The sequence below is a fragment of the Chiloscyllium punctatum genome, chromosome 43, assembly GCF_047496795.1.
Source record: "Chiloscyllium punctatum isolate Juve2018m chromosome 43, sChiPun1.3, whole genome shotgun sequence".
In the NCBI taxonomy this organism is placed as follows: Eukaryota; Metazoa; Chordata; class Chondrichthyes; order Orectolobiformes; family Hemiscylliidae; genus Chiloscyllium; species Chiloscyllium punctatum.
The window spans coordinates 34,560,110-34,579,050 of NC_092781.1; the positions used below are offsets into that span (position 1 = coordinate 34,560,110).

An 18,941-nucleotide genomic window follows, 5' to 3' on the forward strand; every position below is an offset into this window, starting at 1 on the left:
AAAAATCACTTTTATCGCTCTGTTTACTTCATGTGGAATGTTTGCATTGTTGAGTTTTTCATTAATCTTAGTTATTTGACTCAGTTGCTTTGTCACACTGCCAGCTTGTCAGGCCAGACAGAGAACATTCCTTTCACCTTTTAATTTAGAAACCATTCATCTGGCCACACTGAGTATTGGAGAGCTGCTGGCTTTCAAGGATGGCACTTTGGTCTGTGGAAAAAAATCCCTGGTGACACAGTCGTCTTATGTTCGAAAATGCTGCTATCTTTCTGCAGTTGTCTGTGCAGGATGTGGAATTTTAAAAATGCTGCTTATCGGCTACAGTCAGTGACTTTTGTGGGCATATGTACTGTAAAAACTTAATGTGAATATATTAACTAGTTACTTATCACTTCTGCTCAACCATGGTGTCGATTCAGCAAACATACCAATGGAATTTGGAATGAACTCATAGATCTCTTTTTATCTCCCTACATATGTAATCTGTAGTCCTCCAAAGAAGTTGTGTAGTACATCTGAAACCGAGTGCACATTGGAGACTTCGGTGAGTGAGGGATTTTAGACAATCCTTTCTTTTATTAATTTGTCACTCTGCAGCTGAACAGGAGCTGAAAGTTGACTTTCAGAAAGCCATCAAAAAGTCAGCTCTGTGAACACTTCCAAACCCCAAAAGCATGAAGTTATGAAAAAATGACATGGAATCTAAGAGAAATGGGTTAGTGATTGAATGGCGATTGTTCACTTGATTTTTCTTTTAAAAATCCAGGATATATTTTCATACTTTTTCCCTTATGTTTTTTTATGATTCAGAGCATTAATAATTTTGAGTGAGAGTACATAGTTTTTTCGTTATCAATTACTTTAAAAAATTGAAGTTTCATGAAATGGTAATGGCAGAACAGGTGATGTGTGGTGACTGTCGGGTGTGGGATTTATGCGGGCTATTGGATAAAGGATAAGTTAATCTTGAAGATATTCTCCTGAGAGGTCATAAGTTACTGACCAAGATGAAGACAATGCGGTGCACCAGTGAGGTTTCAATGTACATTTGATACTTTCTTTGAGGTGGCAGCAACAGTGTTAAGGTTATGGTCTTCCAATTTGATCAATAATGATGTAAGGTAGGGTGCAGGTGGCATGGCTCTGGGGACCGAAGAGGTGGAGGAGACAACGCCTTTCCTGTTATTCAGCAGATGTTTGGTTCTTCCACCTTCTTTGGAGGAGTTTGATGATTGAGGGATGGATGACCTCACGGACCACTGCACCATAATTGAGTAAGACATTACCTTCTGGAGAAGAATAATGAAATGTAGGATGAGGAAACAGTATAATGAAGGGTATTGAATGTTTTTTTTTCTGCAGTATTGAGCAAGAGTCCAGACTCTTGTCCAGCCATTGAAAGGATTAGGAAAGCTGTTCAGGTAAGAAAAGGAACATAGAATGGAAGGGGGGAGGGATCATTATTTTGAAGTTGACATTTCAATACCAAACATGACAAAGTGAGGACTGTAGGTGCTGGCTTCCAGAGTCGAGATTGTGGTGCTGAACATTTCCTGATTGGGGATTTGTGTCCGAAACGACGATTCTCCTGCTCCTCGACAGCAGTCTGCGCGACTGTACTTTTTCAGCAGTACACTCTCGTTGTACGTACCAATGACTCATTCAGAACGAGGAATTGGTCCTGTACAATTATTGTGAGGAACGTCTACAAAATTAAGAAGCCAAATTTCAAATGTAACAGTTGTCCACGAAAGTGGAAAACTGAAAATGCATGGGGTACCAAAAGCAGCCAACGTAAAGCTAAGCAGATGAAAAACATTGAAAAGACAAGTGTGAAGACTTTGTGTTTATTGTGATGAGCATTTGTAGTAAAGTAAATTAAGCAGTTGTGTAAATACATATACACGGTTATGGTGTAGTTATGCTTACATAGATATGACTGCAGAGTGACCAAATATAGGAGCTGACTATCTCCTGAGTCATCAAACAAAAGTGGAAAGGAGGTAGGGTGGCACAGTTTGGAAAAGATTCATATAAATCCAACACTGAAAGAGGATATTGGTCAGGGAAATCGTGATACTGAGTTGACATAGATGAAGATAACAAAGATTTGAAATTTTAATGGACAGAAATTATTTGGTGGGAGGTTTGTTTAACGACTGTAATAGAGTATTGCATATGTTAGAGAAGGCATGAACACAAATACCAGTGGTGGAGTTTGGTGCAATGAGAATATTTAGAAGATATCTGGATGGGTGTGTGAATAGGAAGGGTTTAGAAGGATATGCATCAGTGCTGGCAAATGGAACTCGATTAATTGAGGCTACCTGCTCAGCATGGAAATGTTGACCGACGGACCAGTTTCCATGCTGTACATGTTGGTGATTCATTGACCATGCTGTCTGCTGGTGACTCCACTTTCAAGAAACTCTACATCTGCACCCATAGGTGTCTTGGTTCAACAACGCTCCCCAGGGTATATTATTTAGTGTATAAGCCCTGCCCTCAATTGCCTTAATAAAATACAACACTTCACATTTACCGAAATTAAAATCCATCTGTCATTTTCGGCTCATTGATTCATCTGATCAACGTCCCATTTACTGTGGGATAGTCTTCACTCTCCACTGCACTCCTAAATTTGTGTCATCTACCAAATTGGAAAACCACCCATCCAAAAGAACTATCCTTCCCGCAACTAATCGCAGCACCACCCGCCCCATCTCTCACACTGACACAACGCTCTGACTCGCTGTGAAACAAATGACCCCCTGAAGTCACAATCCTAAACACTCAATAACCATCAAATGTTGCAGTTCGCAGCATTCCTCGTCATTTTCAGCCTGACTTACGGACCCATAACACTGTATACTCTTCGCCATCACCCACCAATCTTTAACCCATCAGCGAGCCAATTCCTCAAACCCAGCTTCCAACTGACGTGCCTCTCTCGCCCCGCATCATATGTGAACTGAAGACTTCACGCACACATTGTATATACCCCTGTTGTCTATATCTCTGACAATACGAGAAATCAGAAACAGTGAGGCAGTATTGGGCATGAATAAGAATTACATCACAGTCTTGTACTCTGATTGAAAATATAATCTACAGAATGATTGATTCAGAGATCTCTGCGTGAAATGAAGATCTCATAGAACATAGAACAGAGAACAATACACCGCAGTACAGGAACTTTGGCACTCGATGTTGCGCCGATCCAAGCCCACCTAACCAACACTGGTCTTCAGGTCATGTGAATTAAAGAATAGGATGATGGCCATTTTACTCAAGTTTTGGTTTAACAGATTGTTGCTCAAAAATGTATTGCTGGAAAAGCGCAGCAGGTCAGTCAGCATCCAAGGAGAATCACCTGCTCATTGACTGCTGCCTGACCTGCATCGCTTTTCCAGCAACACATTTTTCAGCTGTGATCTCCAGCATCTACAGTCCTCACTTAATCCTCGTTGATTTTAATAGATTGTTCTTTGTAATTAAAAGCACAATTTCTAAATTTGAGGAAAGTTTCGAAGTAGGCAACAGTAAATTATGGGAACTGTTCAAATTAAATGGGCAAAATGGACTAACAATTGTCAAATTAATTTCGATACACATAATTTTGTGACTGCATGTTTTGTTGCACGGCATGGAGATCCAGCCCTTTTCAATTCTGAAAATGTCAAACCAGACTCAAAACATTCACTCTGTTTCTCACTCCATAGATTCTGCAGACTTTCTGAGTTTCCTCAGAATTTATTTGGGGCTGTCCTGCATCCCTGAGTCCAACTACATTCTACTCTCAATTTAATAACGTTCTGCTTTCCTGCTGACTCAACGAAATGGAGAATCGACCACTTTGCCATATTTTATTCCACCTCCCAAATATCTGTCTCCCGAGAAATTCTCTCCGTGACTTTGCACGCAGTTTGTGTCCTCTTCCCAATTTACATTGCAGATTTCGTGAGATTTGGCTGTTAAAGACTCTGTTCATTCATTATGTTACCGTTATAGCTAATAGACAGATGATGTTCCATATTCAATTGCTGCGGCATTCCACGCATTGCAATTTGCCAACTTAGAAGTTATCTGTTCATCCCAACTCTCTGTCTGCTATTTGTTCGCTAACTCCCTATTTCCGCTGATATACAACTCTGTCAGTGTGAGCTCTTGCATCTTTCATCTCTAACAATTTTTGAACATTTTTAGCTACCGAATCCCAATACTATCCTGCTTCCTATGATTTCCAACCTGCAGTTATATCCTCAAAATCGTTTGAACAAATGGAATTTCCTTTCAGAAAACGACGTTGATTGACCTTGCTGAAAGTGTGATCTTTCAAGGTGCTGTTATTCTTTACTTTCCATATCGCATACGGTTACCTTGAAAGTCCCACATTCTTGAGCTAAGCCCTTTCCTGAGATATGGTGACCCCTATGTTTAACTATGACATGCCATCTGCGTCCACTGAGAGAGTGAAAACCCATGGTCCTTCGCCATTTTGTGACTTTACTTAATATTTGTGTTGTCATGCATTTCACCAGGGGAAGCAACAGGTGAGGATCCAATGGAGTTGAGAGTAGCCATTGTTATCCCACTGTTTAAGGAAGGTCAGAGTGATATGTATGGAAATTACAGACCTGTGAGCCTCACATTGTTTGCAGAGAAACGATGGGAAAAGATTCTCAGAGGTAGGATCTGTAGGCATTTAGAAGCAAATGGTCTTATGAAGGATAGACTCAATATATTTATGTTGGGAAGGTCAAACTTCACGAACGTGGTCGATTTTTTTAGGGTTTGAGAAAGTTAATTGATGAGGGAATAATAGTTGATGCTGTCGACAAAAAACTTTGTAAAAGTTTTGATAAGGTCCCTCATGGCAGATTGGTATAAAAGGTGAAGTCACATTGTCTCAGGGGTGAGCTGGCAAGATATAAACAGACCTTGCTTACCCGAACAAGGAAGAGTATAGCTGTGGAATTAATCAGAATTCATTTCAAAATTGTGGCTTCTGACAAGTGAAATTCCACAGTATTCAGTGGTTTGACACCTGTCGTTTGTGATCTACATAAATGATTTGGAGGAAAACATAGCTGGCCAAATTAGTTAGTTTATGGACGACAAGGATTGGTGGTTTTGTGGACAGTGAGGATGACCTTCGGAGTAGACAGCAGGATATAAATCAGTCACTGCATGGGCAGAAAAATGGCAGGTGGAGTTGAGTTCGAAAAAGGTCAGTTGATGCATTAGGGAAGGTCAAGTACAGATGAAAAATATATAGTGAATGGAAGAATCATTAGGAGAGTTAGTATGGAGAGAGATCTGGGTTTCTGGGTCCGCAGATCATGGAAGGCAGCAGCGTATATCGATAGGTATTTAGAGAAATGCATATCGCATGCTTGGCTTCATTGAAAGGGCAGTAAATGTAAGGGTGGAGAGATTATGCTTCAGCTTTACAGAACTTTACTTCAGGCCGCACTCAGCATAATGTTCACACTTCTGTACACCACACTACCAGAAGGATGTCAATGCTATGGAGCGTGTACAGAAAATGTTTACTAACATGTTGCCTGGTATGGGGGACATTTTGGCTATGGCGAAAGGCTGTCGAGAATACGGAAATGCAAGTTAAGAGACTAGATAGGACTGAGGTTCACAAGTAGGTGGTGTCGCAATTCTGGAAGTGTGAAAATAAATACGTCCCCTGGATTGGATAGGATTTATCCTCGGATCCTGGGAAACAAGGAGGAGGTTTCATTGGCGACGGGAATACTGCCAGAAGACTGGAGGATGGCAAATGTTCTCCCCTTGGTCAAGAAGGCTAGTAGAGACAACTCTTATAATTATAGACGAGTGAGCCTTTCATTTCCTGTGAGTGAAATGTTGGGACAGTTTATCAACGACAGGATTTATAATCATCTGGAGACGAATCCGTTGATAGGGGATAGTCAACATGGTTTTGTGCAGGGGAGATCCATTCCGCACAAAACTTATTGAGTTCTATAAGATGGTGACCAACGAGTTGGATGAGGGTAAAGAGATGATGTGGTGTACATGGAATTCAGTAAGGCTTTTGATAAGGTTCCCCATGCCTGGCTATTCTGCAAAGTCCTGAGGCATGTGATTCAGCGTGATTTCGTGGTTTCGATCAGAGATTGGCTCGTTAAGAGAAGATAGAGGGAGGCGGTTGTTGGGAAATGTGCTTACTAGGATTCCGTTAGTAGTGGTGTAATGCAAGGATCTGTTTTGGGGACACTGCTGTTTGTTATTTTTGGACATAATCTGGATGAGGGCGGACAAGCATATGATAGTAAATTTGCGAGTGACATTCAGGTCGCTGGAGTTGTGGACAGTGCTCATGTACATTACAAGGTACGGAGGGAGAAAGATAATCTGCAGAGATGGGCTGCGGAACCAAATGTAAGTCAACGCGCAAAAGTATGAGGGGTTAACAGGAATAAATTTACTCGGCGAATGATAAGATTCCTGCAAGTGTAGATGAGCAGAGAGATCTCGGTGTCCATGTACAGAGATCCGTGAAAATAGCTATGCAGGTTAAGAAATTTGTTGATAAGGCATACGGGCTGTGTTCATTTTATTGGCAGAGGAATTGAGTTTCGTAGCCACGAGGAAATGTTGCAGCTGTACAAAATTGTGGTGTGTCCTCATTTCGAATATTGCGTACAGTTCTTCTCACTGAATTGGAGGAAAAGTGTTTAAGCTTTGGAGAGGCTTCGGACGAGATTTACGTGAGTGTTGCCTGGTCTGGATGGAAGGTCTTATGATAAAAGGTTGAGGCAATTGAGGCTGTTTTGTCAGAAAAAAGAATGTTGAGAGGTGACTTAATTGAGACATAAGAGATCGTCAGAGAGGGAGACAGAGTGGAGACTGACAGCCTTTATTCCTCAAATGGCTAGCACGACGGGACATCTTTAAATTGTGGGGCTGTACCTTAGAGAGAGGACGAATGAGAGAGGTAGTTTCTTTTCTGAGAGAGTAGTAAAGGTGAGGAATGTACTGCTTGCGACAGCAGCTGACCCGCCAGCGTTAAGTGCATTTAAATGGTCATTTGAAAAACGTACGGATGAATGCATTATTGTGTAGGGTAGATGTGTTTTACTTTTATTCCACAGTTCGCTGCAACGAGGGCCGAAGGGTCCGTGCTGTGCTGTAATTTTCTATGTGTTATATTCATTATCACGGAGACTGGGTTTGCTTTTTGGGGTGACCTGTCAGATAATAGGACATGGATGGCATGGATCGAATGGTGACTAGGAGACCTTTTTCCCAGGGGGGAGGGGTCAGTTACTCAGGGAAACATGCGGAGCGGGCGTGCATTTTAAAAGAGGCAAGTATTTCACAAAAAGTGATGAGTGCTGAGAGCGCATTCCGAAAGAGTTGCTGGAAGCAGACACAATGGCAGTACCTGGTAGAAAACAAGAATAGGAACGGAGGTTGACTGTCATGGGTCCTCGAAGTGAAGACAGATCATTGGTGACGGGCAATATGTGTCTTCACAGGCTTGTAGGGCCGATAAGCCTGTTGCTGTGCGGTAACAGTCGTTACTTTTTGTTCGATTTTAGCCAATGACATTATATTTCCTAACTTGCATAAATCTTCCAATTTGCTATTCTCTTCCTTTTTGTGGGTTGCCCTATTTTTGCAGATTTCCCGTAGCGAAAACAATTCCTGAGCCGCAGTAATATTGCCACTATCGTAGCCATTATCACTGCAGTAAATATATTTATAACGTTTAGGTCTAATCATTCAGATCCAAGTGAATGTCAGACTTTAATCTCATTTGCTTTCTGAGTAATTGTTCCTTCAGCGATCAAGGTAGTTCCCTCCCTTTACCTCTTGATTCTGAATCTTTTTGTTTCGGTCTTTTTAACATGAAACTGCATATTTGTTCAAACTCTCTTGCAACTTTCTTCTTTCCCGTTATCCATACGCAAATCTCACCATGGAAATAATCAATATTTCAGCTAGCTTCTTCATTTAAATAAGGATAAAAGTCCTTGCTTTCAGTTTCTTTTCTCTATTTGTCATTAACATTCATATTCTTGTTCTCTTCATCTCTGTTTGTCATCTGTCAGTTTCTACTTTTTTTAATGTCCTAATCGATGATGATCAATATCTTTAGACTCGCCTTGAACTTGGTAGTTATCCATAAATGGTACATTCTTCTCTTACATTCTGCATTATCGAATAGTTCCTTGATACGAACACCGAAATATTACCTTAACTGTATCCCGCTGTTAACCCAGTCTTTTCCCTCTCAACATTTTTTCCGTTTCCCACTCAGGTAAACGCTGTCATCATCTCCTTGTGCTTGATCTTCCTTCAGTTTAAGGCACTACCTTGATATCCAAGATTTTCAATTTTACATTACATATGAAATTCTGGAAAGCTGTGACCACTTTTGTTGAACGAATCATTTACGATATTATTATTGATGATCCTGTCGCGTTTCGTACATACAAGGACGAAAATAGCTTGTTCTCCAGTTGATTCTAGAACGTATTCTTCGAAATAAACTCTTATAATTACACCCCATGAATTCAACCGCAAGGCTGTATTTATCAATTTGATTCATCCAATCAACGTGAAATTTAAAATTTTAATGACTAATTCGGTACCTTTCTTACAAAGTCCCACTGTTCCTTGGTGTGTGCTCTCCATCTACACTCTTAAGAAACACATGAATGAGACCCAACAGAGACTTATTTTCCTTTCTCATCACCACACATAAACATCCACAAAACCATTTCTCACTATTTCACTGATATCCGATGTTTTAAACTTGAAACAGTACAGCAAATAAACTGGCCTTTCAGACCACCATGCATGCGCCTACCATGATGATTTTCTAATTTAACCTCATCTGATTTCACATGATATGTGACCCTCCATATCCTGCCTGTTCATGTGTCTGTCAAAATGTCTCTTAACTTCGACATTGCATCTACTTCTAGCACATCAACTGACAGCCTTTTCCAGGCATGTACCAGACTCTGTGTAAAAAAAAAACAAACACTTGCCTCTCTTTTCAATATCCCCTTTTCACATTGAAGATTATCAAACTAGCTGGCAAAATTCCCTCCGCTATGTTCGTTGACTTCATAAACATGAAGGATTCTTGAATACTCAATTGAATGTTCCCTGCCGTGATCATTTTGGAACCACATCTCTGAAACAACTTTCATGTCATATCAATTTCTTTGTGACTTTTTACATCAACATTTTAAAAATGCTGCACACATTCAATTTGGGAACTATTAATTCTATCTTTTTACTGAGGACATACGAGCTTTTTCGGTTTGATTTGTTTTACCTGTATCTTTCATTTTGATTGAATTTGTTTCAATTTCTTCCTTCGCTTTCAACTCGCGGTTTACATGTAGTCTTCGGATGTTTTTTGCATTGTCTAAAGTGACAGTAGATACTGATACATTTACATCTTTTCCTGTTGCTAATCCCACAGTCAAACCTTCTAAGAACTTATTGCAATATAATTATCACGACATGAACTGTGGACCGTGACTCAAATAACGTTCATCACACGGAAGCAGTTTATGGAAAAGTACAATTTCATCATACTGTGTTGTTTCCAATATTTGGTCTTCAATTTGGTACGTCATTAATTTGATCAATCTCGTGCTGGAAGATTCCAGTCCACAGACGATGTCTCGTGAAGGTGAATTACATTAAACTTTCAGCATTGGATGAAATGTTTTTTGATTGTTTGTATTATTTGTACAATGTGTATTGTTTCTTCTCAGAATAAGGAAACAGCTAACTTGATAGTTGCCCACTCCCTATCTAAAACCTACTGGTCCTGCGTATGAGGTTGTGCATCATGAACGTCTGGCTGTTGCTGTGCAGTGTGGAGGTATCTATTCTGGCTGCAGTCTCAACAGACACATTTGATTCAAAATTGGACGAAGACTGGAAAAACTGGAAATCACAACGTGGGAACCAGTACACCAAGGTAAAAGGAGAGTCTGTACTGTTCAGCTCATTCAGAATAAGAATGGACTGCACACAATTGACAGAGATTGAGAATATGTAGTTGCAGTCAATGAGAGGCATCTGCTGAGTGAAGTGACATTGAGAAAATATTGATTTTGAAATTCAATGGTATTCTACAAGTTTCTATCTTCATTAATGAACTGACCAAATACAAAGTGAATCAGCAGCGACTTGGTTTATCTTAATTTACTAGGATCCCGCTGCAGTCCTGTTGGATTTACGACAAAAAACACAAATCTGACTCTAGAAGATTAAGATCCATTCTTGGTGTTGAAGAGGCATTTGTAAGTGGGCATCTTGGAGACTGAGGGATGGGGGAGCCGTCTGATCATTCCAAGCGGCCCATTCAATGAAGCATCTCTTTGCCGAAACCCAGTTTACTATGCTGGCAGCTTAACGCAGTTCTCTCACACAACAGGTAAAGAAGATACATACATGGACAGTAATTGCCCATGTAGTGGCCACAGTTGTTTTGCAAGGAATTCCATGCTTGCCACTGGCCTAATCTTGCTTCAGGCATGGACTCTTGTTCAGCTATTTAATTTTAATTCACTTTCAGCATGAATCTCTCAGACTGGCAGCTCGACAGGTTTTGCTGTGGGTGCGTTATGTTGAGTTGGGTCTGGGGAACCTGAGTAATCATTTTCACATCTGGGTGGGACGATGAATCCTGACAGGAAAATGTTATTTCAGATTTCACAAACCGTTTTCTAATGCTTCTGTATTATTTTATGAATGAAAGAAGCTGGAGTCTAATTATATTAACCTGTTTATTCAGGATGAGGAGAGCTACAGGAGAATGATATGGGAGGACAATATGAGATACATCGAACAACACAACCTCGAGCACTCATTGGGGAAACGCACATCTAAATTGGGAATGAACAAGTTTGGAGATCTGGTGTGTACAGGATATATCGTCTACGATCTATTTGATGCCGGTCACTGTGAAATTGTGAAGCTGGTACAAGGTTATATTCAGCTACAGGAGCAGCACTTGGTCATTTGGTCCCCCAAGCTGACTCACTCATTCAGTACACTCAATGACTGATCTCACTTTACTCCAATTTGTTGATTCCTTCCTTCTCATTCCAGGCTTCCATTACCCGTTACTCATCTGGAAATCAAAATAATCTCGCTCAAGTTTGAATATATTCAATGACTCAAGTCTCCATTTCTCTTTTGGAAGACAACTCTAATGACTGGCCATCCCCTGAATTTGACAATTTCTGCTCACTTGCATGATCATATTTTGTACAACTAATTTGCATTATACAGCACCGGCTGGCTTGAGCACACTCTATGGACGGCAGTCACACCATGGATACACCTCTGTGTTGTTGAGCGTTTATCGATGCTGTCTATTATGAAGTCTGGACGCCTGAGTTGCATTCTGTACTGTGGAGGCTGCTCCCTTCGGCTATAATATTCTTCTTGAGACTGCTGGATCTCTGCCTCTGTCCTACCTATTGCTGACTAAACTTTATCCACAGCAGATAAACTAACCTGCTTTCCAAACATATTAAAGAATAATCCTGCTCTCTGTATTAGTGCTCCTCAGGACAGTTGGTCATTTCCCCTGTTCTCGGCACTTCCAAAAAATGTGACTAATGACATCAGCATTACACCAGCATCCCATGAATCGAAAAGAAATGATTTGAATTGAATTGGCTTGAATTGAATTGAATTGGATTGAATTGAGCTGAATTGAACTTAATTGAATTGAATTGAATCGAATTGAATTTAATGTGATGTGTACCAAGGCACAGTGAAAGGCTTTGTCTTGCGAACAATACAGGCAGATCACAGAGTTCAGTCACATAGATAAGTAAATAGTAGCGTCAATGTCTATGCCAGGACATTGTTCTGTACTGACCTTTCCCATCAAGAAAAGCATCCTCTCTCCATTAGCCCTGTCAATCGCCTTCGAATCTTATTTGTTTCAGTAAGTTCAGCACTCAATCTTCTCATCCTTCATGAGGAGTGGGCCCAGTCTGTCAAACTGTTTCTTTCGTGATAATTCTCTTCTTCATAGGAATAGTTTTGATTAACCTGCTTCAACTTTCCTTCCAAATATTCCTCCGCAAAGAGTGAAATCAATGCTAATCACAGTGCCCTCTGTGCTGTCTGACTGACTTGGTCCAATCGCAACAAGACTTCCCCACTTTGATGCTGTCTTTGCTCTGCATTAAAGACAAATATTTCTTTTGCCTCTTTAATAACTTGCTGGACCTATGTGCAGACAAATGTTAATAAGTGAACAAACAGGCAACACTTTTTTTTACCACAGGAAAGCCAATAGATTGTGTTCACTTGCAATTTTTAAAGACATTTCATGCAGGGCCACACCAGCTGTTGCTAAACAAAATAAAAGATTATGGTGTAATGCGTAACATATTGGCATTGGTTGAGGATTTATTCGCTAAACAGAAAACAGAGAATGGGATTATGGAAAGTGAAGACAGAAATAATCCTATTTTCCTTCTGGGATGGAGGGGAACCACTGCACCAAAGACTGTCCAGCGAGTAAAGGCGAATCAGGTTGGGACTTTAGTGAATGGGGTTTAGAAGAATGACAGGTGATCCCTTTGAAATTTACATGTTCTTCCTGGGTTTGACAGGGTGAGTGCACAGATGATGTTGACGCGAATGAGAGAGGCTAGGACTTGACATCATCGAGTTACAATAAATTGACAGCGTTTTGAAATCGAGATGAAGAGGAATTCCTTCTCTCTGAGGCCTGAATGTCTTTGCAGGAAGATAGTTCAGTGACGAAAGCGCTTGTTATTCTCCCCTATATTTGTCATGTTATTGAATAGAGCTGTTGGGAGGTCATGTTGCTGTTGTGGAGGACATTGGTTAGGCCACTGTTGGTATATTGCGTGCAAGTCTGGTCTCATTCCACTCACAAAGATGTTGTGAAACTTGAAAGGGGTCAAAAAAGATTTACAAGTATTTTGGCAGGACTGCAGGATTTGAGCGATAGGGAGAGGCTGAATGTAATGATGGAGCAAGGTGGAGGGGCCAATAGTCTACTCATGTTGCTATTTGTTATGTTCTTATGGGGGAGGAAACAATTGCGCAAACTGAGTGAGACAGCTGAAATGCCTGTCAACGGCATTGAGAGGAGTCCTTCGGTAAGGAAAAACGAAGATGTGACAAACACCCCAGTGGGTGGTGACACCGATGAACATGCAGTACAGGTGGAGAACCTGGGAAATGGAATGGAATCTTTGCAGATCGCAGGGTGTGAGGAGACGTAGTTCAACGTAACTGTGGGAGACAGTAGATGGTCTAGCCCTTAAATGGAAACACTAAATTCAAGAAAGGAAAGGAAGATTTTCAGAGATTCCAGGTGAAGTTGGGGGAAGGGTGGAAATTCGGAGTAAAATTGATTACTATTTCTAATTCTGGGAGAGAGTAGGAAGCAACAATCAATGGATCAGAGACAGAACTTTGACAGGGGTCAGAGTAGGACTTGAACAAGGCATGCTCCATATAGCCTGCAAAAAGGCAGGCGCAACTCTGACTTTTGCATGTACCGAGGGCCACACTTATTACTCAGAGGATGGGACATGTTCATTCCCCTTTCAAACCGACATGTATCCCTTCCTACCCATCAAAAAGAGACACCAGATGACTCACTACCAGTTTGCAAGCTGAGTTGGGTATGGAGATATCCACAGTTCCTGATGATACGATATTTGATGATAGATAGCACCAAATTTGGTCCTTTTCTAACCATTCCAATCCAGTATCTTCTTGAAAAAGAGCAATTTCATTTTCGTACCTAAACCTAATAGTCCATGGGCAATGAGGTCAACTCAAGACCAACGTGTTATCCGGTATTCAGATCAGGCCAGTGATGGAATGTGAAATCCTCCTGATTGGGAAGGTTCATCTCAAACACCAATAAACCCCACCAATCTGAGGTGAGTTAACCTATCCTTCCATGATGAAATTGACCTGTCAGGTTTTAATGATCATAGACCATTATCGGACTGATTCTTGCAAAATGAAACACATGTATAAAGCAATTGCCATTTTGGTAATTGAACGATCGAGCAGAGATATTTGAGCTGCTCGAGCCTTCTCACACAACTTTTCATTGGATTGGGACGAAATGGATGGCCACTTATTTGCCTGCTGCTCACTTAATCAGTCAAAGATTAAACACGAGTAATGAATGCCCTCATTGCTTTCCCCGCACTTCATGCTAAAGTCAGCGATTATGTAGAATGTAGCTCTCTTACGTTATTGACACTTCTCCTACATAATCACCACTAAAAGCCAATTATTTCACCAATGTGTTTGAATTTTCAGACCAATGAAGAGTTCAATAAGCTCATGAATGGACATCGCCGAATCGAAGCTGTTGACATGACTGAAATTGAAGCTGATGAAACAGATGAAAATAGTGCATCTAAAGAAAGTTACTTTGAACGAAGAACTGCAAAAGTTGACTGGCGAAGAGAAGGTTTAGTTACTCCAGTGAAAAACCAGGTAAACAAATCAGAAAAAGCTCTCAAGATTATTAAGTGCAGACATTAATTTCTCGACAGAATTGGACGTTTTGATCAGCTTGTCGGAATTGTTAGGAAAGGCTCCGTTTCAGTAGATCATTTTTTACACAAATTGCTTCTCCTGTTTTCTTGTTGCATTTGTTTCCTGGTATTCAAGGGGGCATGGTATATGTATCAATGATAATGTTCGTGCTTTTACTCATAATATCTAGAGAAATCTTACTGCAAAAACAAATTCAATGGTTAGATTTAATTGTAAAATTGAAGTCATCCTGTACAATTCCGATGTAATAAATATAAGTTCAGATGTAAATTGGCACAACCCAACAATGGTAATGTTGCGAGCTGCAGTGCCAAGCTTCCTTGTGATACCATGTCCAGTCTTCTTCAAAGAATATTCGATCATATGCTCGACACCCCAAATTTTAAAACCACATTCACTTCTGTTGGGCCTTGTACCTCTCTCAATCATTCTCTCCAACTGGACAAGGCTGATCGACAGGAGGGGAGAACCTGCTGGTCAGTATATGAAATATTGTGTACAAATGGGAGTTGTAAAAGATCGGATTATACTGTAATTCACTAAGTGTCAGTTGCATTGAATGTTTGGGTGCGAGAACACCATGAGGCTCAGTGAGATTTCTCACTATCGTTATCAAAAGCATCTCGGTAGCTACGTCAATGCAGCTATAACATCCCACATATCCACTCCGAGTCTAATTTTCCCACATATTCTTCCCGGAGCAATTCAATAGATTCCTGATTAGTGCCCGATATCCTGGGAGCTGAGCCATCATGAAAAAGCTGCTGTGAACCCACATGAGCATGGTAACATTGCCCTGCTCAGATAGGAATGCTTTCGAACAGGCCAGAGAATAGTGCAGAAAACAACCAACATGCCATCAGAATGCTATGTGTCAGAATCGCTGTGACCACCCACCTTCCCCCTCCGACTCACTCTATCCCAGCCCCAGCACCCCATCCTACCCAGATTTATGCTGTCACTGACATCTTCCTCATCTTCAAAACCAACATCGCATTGGCATTGCCACTTCACAACCTCGGAATACCCCCCGTCATGTACCAACACCAACAGCCATGCATAACTTAAATCTCTCTCTCAATCCTTCCCTTTCTGTCATTCCAGGAGATGAGAGAACACTGGAGGACAGAGAGGTCTTGCATTGGTGGAGAGGTGTCTGAGACCAGATTCCTCAACATGTGAGGAGTGACTCCTGTTTCTCACAAGAAAACATGATACACCCACATTCCACTAAGCGAGTAAATGCTACTCATCACTGCTTTGTTAGCACTCTATCAGTCTCATTAATTCTTCAGTGTGTCTTTGCATTAGTCCCAGAAACTTATGTCTCTCGTGCTCTGTCGGTTCCATCAGCATCTATTCTCGACCTTCAGGGAAAGAAGACATCTCCTCGTTCTCTGAGCATGAAATTATTGCGGCCTCAGAGGAAATATCAGTAAGGCTGCGTCCCGCACACACTACCAGCTCCCTGGGAATGTGAGCTATTGAGGATGTGGGAGCACAGTATGGTAAGCACCTCACTGTGTCATTTCCCACAGCATTCGGAGGGCTGCCAGCGACCAGGTACGGGCAGAAGAGACCGTGGTGTCGGAAAACATCTCTATGTACCAGGGAGCAGCAGATGCAGCAGACAGGGATGTACACTTGAAAGACGACAGGGATGCAGAATCACTGCGGGGACCCAGATACCCAATCAATGAATCATCTAACCTCCAAGGACAGTTTTGCAGTTGCCAAGGAGAAGCAGGCCCAGCACCCTCAGCGTCTGCTGGCCATGGGCACTAAGCTGTACCCCATCGCCCACTGCTCCACAGGCCTGTAGTAGAGGTGCCACTTTTCTAATCACAAGTAATAGGGACAGGGCCCTGCTGGAGGAGGAGGCACACACAGGTCACCCCGAAGACCCAGACTCAAGATATCATAGAAGTGACTGAGCCTCCACCTCCAAACTGCTGCCCAGTTCTGCTCGGCATTGTCAGTGCTCCCTCACGCTTGCCAGACAAAAATGCTGCGAGGCTGACTGAACAAACCACTGCAGGGCTCACAGGCCGCAACAATGCTGCCGAACTCAGAAACTGGTATTCATTCAATCTGAGACAATGGAGGTTTAGTGGCAAGCGTGAAAAAAAAAACTCGTATGTTATTTGATCCTTTTCGATAAAGTGGTACCAGCTTGACATCCCACTTGCCTGTTTCCGCCTCGATGGAGAGAAGCCTTAATATAACTGCACCACCGTGATGCCTCACGTCATGGTCACATAGGATCAACGTGTGTACTGGGAGCCTGGTGTCGCATGTGGAACGAAGAGGAACAAGTTTTGTAGAGGTAAGGCTGTGCTGCTAACATTGTCACACCTCATCCAAAAACTTAATGGAATCCCTTCCCATCCTAGATTCATTTTATTCACCATTGCATATAGTGTTATCACCCATCCTCGCTCACAACTGCAATCTCCCCGATCTCTCAACGCACAGCCCTCAGAAGTGAAGATTTGCAAAATCTTCTTCCTGTGACAACAGTTCTCAAAAACCGTACTTTGTAGCCAAAGGACAGTTGAAACCAAGTCTCCGGATTGCAGACGCAAGGACAACTCCCCCCGCCTCGGAAACCCCGCACCCGACTATGGTCGATCCCCGGACTGGGATCTGAATCTGACCTTGATTTTCCGTGAATGCAATTTGGATCCAATCTGTCAGCTGGACACCTTTACCTGCAACAACCTTCCAATGCCAGTTGCTGGTGTGCCCTTCAATTCAGTATTGTACTTGCATAGCTCACAGTAAGTGTATCAGGAAAGTGCCATCATGGTTATCAGTGACGAGAAAATGCTGGATGCTAAAATCCATGGGCAAGGCCCATACAACTGGAGCATGTGCAATTTGTCCTGAGATGCTATTTGGTCTGATCGAACACCATGGTCGTTTGTAACAAATCGGAAAAAACGTTTATCCTGTCCCTCTCTGAGAGCCATGCAATATTCCCTTGATAGTCAATGCATTTTGTGAACTTTTCAAGAGAGGAAATTACCTAATGAGACAAGTTTTGCTGTTAAGAAGACTTTTCATAATCAAGTAATCCTCTTACTTGTCAATGCTTTATGTTGTTGGTTACTGCTATAGAACTTACATCAGTCCTCCTGGGAATAACCCGAAGGATCCTGCTTGGCCCAAACACTGTCCCCGCCAGGCTCTCAGCTCCAGTGTGGACCAGCTAGCGGAATATTCTCCGACATCTTCAAACTCTCCCTTCTACAAGCTGAAGTCCTAACCTGCTTCAACAAGACCACCATAATCTCTGTAAGTGAGGAAACAAAGCTCATGCATTCTCCCTTAATGACTACCGACCAGTGGCCTAAGCACAATAATCATGAAGTGCTTCGGAAGGCTGGTGAGGGTCCACATCAATTCCATTCTCCCAGCCTGCCTCGGTCACTTAAAATTTGCTGATTAAAGTAACAAGTCCACAGTGGGTGAAATATCTCTCGCCATGCACCCTTTGAACATCTGGACAAGGACACCTTTGTCAGACCTGTGCTCATTGACTATTCCTCTGCCTTCAACACTCTTATCCTCTTCACATTGAACTCAATACCCTGTGACATTGTTCATGATTCTATCGTCTACAATAGCATCCGCAGCTGTCTGACCCACAGATACCAATCATTGAAGATAGGCAACTGCACATTCTCCCGTATAACCTTCACCACTTGTGTCCCTCAATAATGAGTGCTCAACCAGTTACTGTACTCCCTTCACACACACGAATTCCGAACGAACATCATCTAATCGTTCATTGACGACAGCACTGTAAAAGAAGGGAAATTTGACAACGATGAATGATAAGACAGAAGGGAGATTGAGGGATCATTGACGTGGTGCAATGCGAATAACTTCTCTCTCTCTCTCAATTTCGGTAAAATTAAAGAACACCTAACTGCCTTCAGAAGGAAACGAGAACGACATGCTTCAATAGAACAATAGAACAATAGAACAATAGAACAATACAGCACAGAACAGGCCCTTCGGCCCACGATGTTGTGCCGAACTTCTATCCTAGATTAAGCACCCATCCATGTACCTATCCAAATGCCGCTTAAAGGTCGCCAATGAATCTGACTCTACCACTCCCACGGGCAGCGCATTCCATGCCCCCACCACTCTCTGGGTGAAGAACCCACCCCTGACATCTCCCCTATACCTTCCACCCTTCACCTTAAATTTATGTCCCCTTGTAACACTCTGTTGTACCCGGGGAAAAAGTTTCTGACTGTCTACTCTATCTATTCCTCTGATCATCTTATAAACCTCTATCAAGTCACCCCTCATCCTTCGCCGTTCCAACG

General features: G+C 41.9%; 1 protein-coding gene across 2 annotated transcripts in view; it reads left to right on the forward strand.

Moving 5' to 3' along the window:
* The first annotated feature begins 577 nt into the window (after positions 1 to 577).
* LOC140466516 (procathepsin L-like) overlaps positions 578 to 18,941 on the forward strand; it is a 32,686-nt gene continuing 14,322 nt past the window's right edge. The window contains exons 1-4 of one of the 2 annotated variants that reach the window (XM_072561993.1): positions 578 to 718; positions 9,850 to 9,991; positions 10,811 to 10,933; positions 14,356 to 14,535. In XM_072561993.1, the coding sequence (XP_072418094.1) occupies positions 699 to 718; positions 9,850 to 9,991; positions 10,811 to 10,933; positions 14,356 to 14,535 (465 nt within the window). In that variant the 5' untranslated portion in view covers positions 578 to 698. Of the gene's footprint in view, positions 719 to 9,849; positions 9,992 to 10,810; positions 10,934 to 14,355; positions 14,536 to 18,941 lie in introns of those variants that run through there. The other variant, XM_072561994.1, reaches the window with a different exon arrangement.